General features: G+C 35.5%; 2 protein-coding genes across 3 annotated transcripts; one reads left to right on the top strand and one right to left on the bottom strand.

Moving 5' to 3' along the window:
• The first annotated feature begins 371 nt into the window (after positions 1 to 371).
• On the top strand, positions 372 to 3,423 carry LOC105785630 (proteinaceous RNase P 1, chloroplastic/mitochondrial). Its single transcript, XM_012611780.2, has 6 exons — positions 372 to 1,855; positions 1,933 to 2,204; positions 2,292 to 2,412; positions 2,506 to 2,574; positions 2,659 to 2,788; positions 2,939 to 3,423. Exons 1-6 carry the CDS (start codon positions 395 to 397, stop codon positions 3,178 to 3,180), a joined length of 2,295 nt encoding a protein of 764 aa, XP_012467234.1. The 5' UTR covers positions 372 to 394; the 3' UTR covers positions 3,181 to 3,423.
• Positions 3,424 to 3,844: 421 nt separating this feature from the next.
• On the bottom strand, positions 3,845 to 7,987 carry LOC105786132 (rho guanine nucleotide exchange factor 8). Of its 2 annotated transcripts, XM_012612483.2 has the most exons (7): positions 7,586 to 7,983; positions 6,865 to 6,981; positions 6,119 to 6,273; positions 5,961 to 6,035; positions 5,230 to 5,496; positions 4,548 to 4,868; positions 3,845 to 4,465 (listed from the first exon to the last, which is right to left on the bottom strand). In XM_012612483.2, the coding sequence occupies exons 1-7, from the start codon at positions 7,821 to 7,823 to the stop codon at positions 4,085 to 4,087; spliced, it is 1,554 nt and encodes a 517-aa protein (XP_012467937.1). In that variant the 5' UTR covers positions 7,824 to 7,983; the 3' UTR covers positions 3,845 to 4,084. The 2 variants fall into 2 exon arrangements, with proteins under 2 accessions (XP_012467937.1, XP_012468089.1); XM_012612635.2 differs by lacking the exon at positions 5,230 to 5,496 and having other exon boundaries at positions 7,586 to 7,987.
• Positions 7,988 to 8,604: the final 617 nt, after the last annotated feature.

Below are 8,604 nucleotides of genomic sequence, written 5' to 3' on the forward strand. Positions count from 1 at the left end.
ACAAATTACTCTTTATATGTTAAATCAAAACAAAATAGTCTTTTTCTTAAAAATTTCATTCATTTCTATTGTTAAAAACTGTTATTGTACATAAGTCGGAGGGATAGTGGCACACCACTTGTCACCATCTAATTATTTTACCAACCACGCCAATTTTTAATACTACAAATAGATGAAAATTTAACAGAAAAGACCTGTGCGCTCTTTGATTTAATATATAAATACTAATTTACCTATTTTTGAGTAAAGAGAGTAAAATATAATTTAACTTTTTGTACAGGGATCTCTACGGTAGTTTTACCTAATTCTAGCCGAATCCATAGAATTTTATTATTAATTTACTAGACCATGTATTATCAGAAAGACAAAGATGGATATATCCTAACGGCCACACATGGCCTCCTTTACTTTCACCACTATGCAACAACAGCCAACACACTACTACTTCCTTTCCATCACTCTCTGTAAGTACCCTTCATCAGCATCTTCCACTCATTTTCTTTACCCTTCACCTCCAAAACACCAAATCCCCCAACATTTTATACATAGAACAAGACATGCTAGTGTTAGACACCATTTCAATGCAAAGCTATCCACAAAACACTACGAAAAAAAGGCTAGGAAAGAAACTGGTTCTGGGTTTAGTTCTTCTTCAAGGTCTAGCAATGGTGGAACTGAAAGGAACAAGTTAGAGAGCCTTTTTAGTTCTGTTTTGGAAGAGAAAGCTGAAAAGAAAAGGTATGTAAAGGATAAGAAAAAAATGGGTTTTGATAGTTCTTCATTAAAATCATCTAAAACCATGGAAAATAACTCTGTGGTGGGGAAAAAACCAAAGAAAGATAAGGCTAATTCACCTGTAGTACACTTAAGGGTTCAATTGGATATGTGTTCAAAAAGAGGGGATGTAATGGGGGCTATTCAGCTATATGATAAAGCTATAAAAGAAGGGATCACAATGGGGCAATATCATTATGCTGTGCTTTTGTATCTTTGTTCTTCTGCAGCTATGGGTATTGTTCAACCTGCTAAAAGTGGTAGTGGTAATAGACCTGTTTTAAACAATGGTAAATTGGTTGATTTTGATAATAGTTTAGCAAATGGGTCTACAAAGCCTTATTATTTAGAAGATGATGAGATTTGGGTAAGTGAAGATGTTAAGAAACATGCGCTGGTTAAGGGATTTGAGATATACGAGACGATGTGTTCAAGCAATGTACAGATGAACGAAGCGACATTAACATCTGTAGCAAGAATGGCAATGTCAATGGGAGATGGTGATATGGCATTTGATATGGTAAAACAAATGAAACCACTAGGTATAAACCCTAGATTACGATCTTATGGTCCTGCTTTATCTGTTTTCTGTACTACCGGAGACATTAATAAAGCGTTTGAAGTCGAGAAACATATGTTGGAACATGGTGTTCAACCCGAAGAGCCTGAATTAGAAGCACTTTTAAGAGTTAGTGTAGGGGCTGGAAAAGGTGATAAAGTGTATTATTTATTGCATAAATTAAGAACAAGTGTGAGGAAAGTATCACCTTCTACTGCTGATATAATTGTTAGATGGTTCGAGAGTAAAGCAGCCTCGAGAGTGGGGAAACGACGAATAGACCAAAAGTTAATGAAGGAAGCAATCGAAAATGGTGGTGGAGGTTGGCACGGACAAGGTTGGTTAGGTAAAGGAAAATGGAGTATATCATATACAGTTGTTGGTGATGATGCTTTATGTAAATGTTGTGGTGATAAGTTGGCTTTAATCGATCTCGATCCTATAGAAACCGAGAAGTTTGCCGAATCAGTTGCTTCGATAGCTATAAAACGAGAGAAGAACTTCAGTTTTCAAAAGTTTCAAGTATGGAAATAATCTTTTTTTCAATCACTATAATCATGTATGCTTTTGATAAAGTTGTAACTTTATTTTTGTTATAGAAATGGCTTGACTACTATGGACCGTTTGAAGCTGTGGTTGATGCGGCTAATGTCGGTCTTTTCAGCCAGAAAAGATTCATGCCATCAAAGGTCAATGCTGTTGTTAATGCAATACGACAGAAACTTCCATCAAGGAGATGGCCACTTATTGTTTTGCATAACAAACGGATCACTGGACGGAAGATGGATGAACCAGTAAATAAAGCATTAATTGAGAAGTGGAAAAATGCCGATGCTCTATATTCAACACCAACCGGTTCCAATGATGATTGGTACGAAATACGGGAAGTTACAGCTAACTTGCATGATTGCTCATTTGCATAATGGCACATTACAGTTCTATTTAATCTGTGCTTCAGGTACTGGTTGTATGCAGCTATCAAGTTTAAGTGTTTAATCGTGACTAACGATGAGATGAGAGACCATACCTTTCAACTTTTGGGAAATGAATTCTTTCCGAAATGGAAAGAAAGGCATCAAGTGAGTAAAGCTCTCAATATATGCTTAGTTGCTTAGTATGATTCTCTAAAGCAATTCTACTAATAAAGAATCTGTCTTTTTTCCTTATCAAAGGTGCATTTCAGTTTCTCAAACACCAGTCCAGTATTTTACATGCCTCCTCCATGTTCGGTAGTAATTCAGGTAAGTCCCTACGAACTATAAATTGAAAGAATAGAGAGAGATATAGTGTGCTGAATCTTCATATATGCAAATACATGTCAATAGGAATCAGAGAAAGGCCACTGGCATATTCCCATTGCATCGGAACTAGATTATGATTCTGAAAGAACATGGTTATGCATTAGACGAGCTAACTCACATGCGGTGAAGGAAGATTCCGTAGCCATAACGGAAGGTATTACCGAGCTTAGTTTATCAATGTTTCTTCACTCAGCTATCATATGTCACATAGTAGTAGTATGCATGCAATTTATTTGATGTCAGCAAATTCGACTTTATGGTGTCCCATTGATTTGTTTACATGCAAGGTTTTCATGTGTGACAGATTCGCAGTCTCTTAACCGTAACAAGGAACATACCAGGTCAACTACTCAAACCGAAGTTAACTCGAATTTCCTGCCATTAAACAATGGAAACTATGATAAACCACAAAAGCTAGCTGAGGAAATGTACAAAAACATCACCAGTATTTCGTTTGCTTCTGTCTCCTCCGATCAACACAAAGTTCTATCAGAAATAGAAACTGCAGAGATGCTTGGCAACTGTGTAATCGACTTTCAAATATGAAACAAGTGGCTTTCATGTAAAGTTTTGGAAATTGTATTGAACTACCAGTAGGAATCTGTTTTTAGTTGTATAGTTTTGAAGTGCCTGAGCCGAATTTATATTGAACTATGGTGTATTTTAGCAGGGTTTTTGCCCATCGGAAGCCGTTTCTTTCTGGAGAGAAAGTATCCAATTTTGCCAAAGTGCAATCCGAATATGCCAAGACATTACCAGCGTTATATATATAGCATTTCAATTCTCCTATCTTGATTATGTTTATAATTAGCTAGTTTTCTCCATGTATTGAACTCTTATTCTTACACTTTTATGTTAATTTGCTCCTCCTTTTTCGAAATACCGATAGCAACAGTAGCAACCATTGAGAAATTAAATGAAGAACCAAGGTATGTTGACTCTCTTTATCTACGCAACATTAGAGTGATATATATACACACATACACATATAGACATTAGCTTGATCTTCCATGTTTCTAACCGGTTCATTATTGTAGGGATTATACTGCTTCATGTCCAGTAAAAGTCATAGACAAGCATGAACTCGACACTAAAGAGTGCTGCTTTTCTTCTTCACATGTGCAGACAAGTGACTCAGGATTCCGCATTAGAACTAATTTAGTTTCATGGTGCATTTTGAGGCAAAAAATTTACATACTTGCAGACCAAGTAAATGACAGAACAGTTTACTAGAGATGAAGACAGCCGGAAAGCAGTTCCCAAATACATCAAATCTTAAAAGAGTCATACAATCACTTCCCTGTCCAAATTTGGACATTAGTTACTGTCCCCAATGGAATCCTACATTGGACATTTGGACTGAACATATGTATATTACGATAACCTTTCTTTCTAACTATATATACATTTATATGTACTTGTCTCCCAGTTATTGCATTTTCTCTATCTATCAATAACGACCTTTTGGACTTCTATTGCCACTTAAGGATTCCAGCTTCTCTAGATTAGGAGACTTTTTCTGCATAGAACTAACCGGTGGCTTGGCCAGTTTTTTGTCATTGTCACCCTTAAAGTAGATTTCTAGATCAGTTGAGCTTCTTCTCCTTGAAGCAATACCCCAACCCATAAAATCTGATAGTGTTGGTGTGTCTGAACTGCTCACCCTCAATGCATCTTCATCAGATGAGCTAGGGGATGTCTCGGATTTTTGTGGTGATGATGTTTGAGCAAGGGAATCAGCATGAAGGACATCCTCGATTCTTGACATGACATTGAAGGCCAAGCTCTCTAGAATCCTTGAATAGCTCTCTAGAATAGCATGTCCTACATCCTGGTGAAAAATCGAAGATCAAGTAAGTTTTTTATCATCAACCTTTGAATAACATTTAATGCTTTGCTTGTTGTGTATGTACCCTATTATCTTGTAACTTAGATATATCGAGTGAAGATTGTGGAAGTCCGGGATAACGTTGCTTTAACAAGATTAAAATAGTTTCCGCCCTTTCTTCGAAGAGTTCCCTTTTTTCCAAGCTAACACCCGAACCCCAAGAAGACCTACCGTCTTTTTGGTGCATCTTCCTCTTCCAAATGACAATGGAAGCCTCAATCCTATTCTTAAGGTCAAGAACTTTGTGTTCCGTCGACAAGTCCATAGTCGAAAGGAATTGTGATGGATCAAAGTGGTCCACTGTAATGCCTTTATAGATCAAATCACCGAGGCTCGCTCTTCCATTCTACGTGATGGAGAAGATCAATAAAGGTAACTAAAAAATTGATTAAAAGAAGTTGGTAAAAGTACCATGGAGGCTTTTGTACTAAGAGTCAAATTGCATTTTAGCCCTTCTACTAAAAAAAAGTCAAATTAGTCCTTGTATGTTGGTTCAAAGAGTAAATTGGCTTTTCTGTTAAAAATTTCGTCCATTTATACTTTTAAAAACTGGCATGGCTGACAGAATAATAAAAAATAGAGGGAATTTTTAATAGAATGACCAAGGACTAATTTGCCCATTTTTTCAGTAGAAGGGGCAAAATGCAATCCGACTCCTTTACTAGAGCCTTCATGGTACTTTTACCAAAGAAGTCTTATTTCTTTACCCTGGGGAGTGAATCAATGTAACTTTCAGGTATCTCTATTTCAGATAGTACTTCAGCATTGATAGCCATAGCTGCTTTTAGCACCTGGTTTACTGACTCCTTTTGACACTGCAGCCATCTCCGTGACATTTCCGATAACCCGTTTACAGGTACTTTAACAGTTGGATGCCACCATTTATCGTCCCTTTGACCGTTTTCATTCTCTTGGTCATCATCTTTAGAGACATACCAAAATTCTTTTTCTTGTCCAAAGCCATCAAGAGTCTCCTGTTTTTTAATTATAAATTTTGATCAAATATTTATTTATCATATGATCTTTATCACTAAAAGTTTCATGGAGCCTCTTTCGAATTGCATTTTACCCTCTCTATTCAAAAAATAAGCAAATTAGTCTTTGTACATTGGATAAAAGAGCAAATTGATTATTTCTGTTAGAAATTTCATCCATTTGTCATGTTAAAAATTGGCGTGGCTAACAAAATAACTAGATAGTATCACTTGGCATGCCATGTGTACCTCATGCTAATATATAGGAACTAGTTTTTAACAGTACAAACTGATGAAATTTTTAACATAAAGGACTAGTTTGTTCTTTAATCTATCGTACAGAGATTGATTGGCTCATTTTTTTTCAGTAGAAATGGTAAAATACATCTGAATTATAGTACATGGGCCTCCATGATACTTTTAGCGATTTTTATCAAGTTAACTAGAAGGATAAAGTTACTCACAATAAGCATCGTGTCGAGTTTTCTTAGACCAGGTATGTTCACAAGCAGATCACTCCTTTGTCTCGTGACCATAATCTGTCCAAATTCGAAACAAGTTGTTGTGAGTTCATATAGTGAAATGGTAGCACTAGTTCGAAGATTTGTGAGTTATATGTTACCTCCACGTTCGTTCCGTTCTTCGTTTTCTGTTGCGAAGGAACGAATTCGACAATGTGATCGGTTACAGATAGAAGCCAATCCATTTCTTTTCTCCACCTTGCTTTGGTTTCTGGTGCCATAGGTCCTAATTTCACTTGTTCCCCAAAAACAGATGCTGCAATTATCATTTACCAATATGTTCAAATTATCAACATTTTTCATCATGGAAATGAAAAATGAAAGCTAGAAGATCGATGGGATTCGACCCTGAAATTGCCGGATTTTGTTTCCTATGAGTGGTTACATGAACTAACTAAGCTAAACTTTGAGGTTTTTATTATGCATTTGATAATTAGATTTTGACATAATGTCAGATCTGATCCTTATTCATTTTTTAACTAAATCTGGTTCTCAATTTGTTAAAAAGAGTCAATTTGATCTTTAATCTTTTAAAAAAAGAGTCGAGTTGATGTTTTTAATGGAAACTCTGACTAATATGGCATCCATATCACAACTCACTGTGTACTTCATGCTTTTTTTTTTAATATTGAATTTTTTTCAATTTTGAATATTTTATAATTTTAAAATTATTTTTGACGTGGCATATAAGATGAATAATGCCATGTTAGCGTGAAATACATGTAAACTAACATATAAGAAAAGCAATTTGACCCTTTTTGAAAGTTTTAGAGTCAAATTTAGCTCTAAAAAAATAAAGAAATAAGTTTATCATTATACCGTAAATTTTAGACAAGAAATGTTCTACCTGCTAGGTTTGTCACTGCATTTGACAAAGCCAAAGCCGAAGGAACACCTTTGCCTCCTCCTGACATATCTTCTCCCAGAAGCAACTTAGAAAACCTTTCCTTCATCTGCTCCATATCTGTATCAATATATACATGCATATATATATTAGAAGGAAATAATTAGCTTTCTTGTTCATAGATTGTAAAGCAAAAATTAGGAAAATGAGATTAGTGGTTAGCTTGGCAGAGTAGAAAAAAGGGAAGAAATGGATATAGGATGGTGAAAAACCAAAGAAGAACATTAATGTTTGAGTGTCTTAGGTAGGGAAGAAAATTCCGGCTCACTTAACTGCATTACAAAGATTAGCTTTGTCTTCATTAGCTTTCTTGTTCATAGATAGTAAAGCAAAAATACGAAAACGAGTTTAGTGGTTTGCTTGGCAGAGTGAAAAAAAAAACAGAAGAATGAATAAAAGAAGGTGAAAAACTGAAAAAGAATATGAATGTTTGAGCGTGTTTGGTAGGAAAAAGAATTCTTGTTCACTTAGCTGCATTACAAAAGATTAGCGTCATCTTCGTTAGCTTTCTTGTTCATAGATTGTAAAGCAAAAATACGGAAACAAGATTAGTGGTTTGCTTAGCAGAGTGAAAAATCTGGAAGAAATGGAATTAGGGGTGGTGAAAAACTGAAAAAGAATATGGATGTTTGAGCGTGTTTGGTAGGAAAGAAAATTCTCGCACCTGTTTGTGGCCTCTCCTGGGGAGTTTCTACCACAGGCTCTCCTATATTTTGCTGCCCCATTGATTTATCTTCACTTGGTTGCAGATTATCATCGACATCATCCACGTGCTCGTTATTACCGCCTGCCGCGGTTGCGTTTTGTTGCTGGTGGTGGTGATGTCTCATTGGATTATCAAACAGGCGAAAAGATCCTACATTTCGAGTACTATACAGGCGAGTCAATGTTTGAACCATCATTCAATTCCTGTGTTTCTTCTTCTCGTTTTTTAACAGCAAAAAAATTGAAGAAGAAACAAAGTTGAAAAACAATTATAAAAAACAAAACAAAAAACAAAACAGTCTGTTTTTAATGAGTGAAAATGAGAGGCTAGCAAGGATTTTTATTTGAATTTTTCAGTACTGAAAAGAGATAAAGCTCTTTTGAGTGGTTAATCTTGTTTGCTGTTTTTGCAGGCAAAGTATCAACGGTGAATGTTTTTGGAGCACAAATTTGAGGTTCAGCTGACAAAGAAACTATAAACCACAAAGACTAAAAATGGTTGTTTGTTTAAGGTAGGAAAATCATTGCCAAATTTTCCGGGAAAATCATTCAATGGTTAACTGATTTTAACTAAATTCTCTGTTTCTTTTTATGTCTGCTGCTGCTCTTCCTGTTTTCTCTCTTACAGAACCTACCCATTGTAGTTAAGTTTTGTTCAGTTTAACTGTTACAGTTCTTTAGTTGGAGTAGAGTTGATAATGGGACGGGTTGAGGTCTGGTTTCAAAAAAGTTGATAAAATAATGATTTATATATTTTTATAATTAAAATATTTTTTTTTGTTTAAATTGAATTCGGATTAGGTCAAAATGAGGTACAATAATCCTTATCCAATCCCAGCTCGAACTAAGCGGACTATCCGACCTTTGGGCAAGTTTAAGTTGGAGAGAATTATTATGGTATGCTATAGTGATAATATATGGTCCTCAAATCTTTATGGTTCATGGTAATTTGTGTTAATTTGAGGTTTCCCTTTCCAT

Source organism: Gossypium raimondii, chromosome 7 (genome assembly GCF_025698545.1).
Source record: "Gossypium raimondii isolate GPD5lz chromosome 7, ASM2569854v1, whole genome shotgun sequence".
Lineage (NCBI taxonomy): Eukaryota > Viridiplantae > Streptophyta > Magnoliopsida > Malvales > Malvaceae > Gossypium > Gossypium raimondii.

Coding starts and splice junctions, on each gene's coding strand:
- LOC105786132 (XM_012612483.2), bottom strand. CDS start 7,823: ATGATGGTTCAAACATTGACTCGCCTGTATAGTACTCGAAATGTAGGA. Junction 6,982..7,585: donor CCAGGAGAGGCCACAAACAG/GTGCGAGAATTT, acceptor ATATTGATACAG/ATATGGAGCAGATGAAGGAA. Junction 6,036..6,118: donor AGAACGGAACGAACGTGGAG/GTAACATATAAC, acceptor GAATTTGGACAG/ATTATGGTCACGAGACAAAG.
- LOC105785630 (XM_012611780.2), top strand. CDS start 395: ATGGCCTCCTTTACTTTCACCACTATGCAACAACAGCCAACACACTAC. Junction 2,205..2,291: donor ACCGGTTCCAATGATGATTG/GTACGAAATACG, acceptor TCTGTGCTTCAG/GTACTGGTTGTATGCAGCTA. Junction 2,789..2,938: donor TTCCGTAGCCATAACGGAAG/GTATTACCGAGC, acceptor CATGTGTGACAG/ATTCGCAGTCTCTTAACCGT.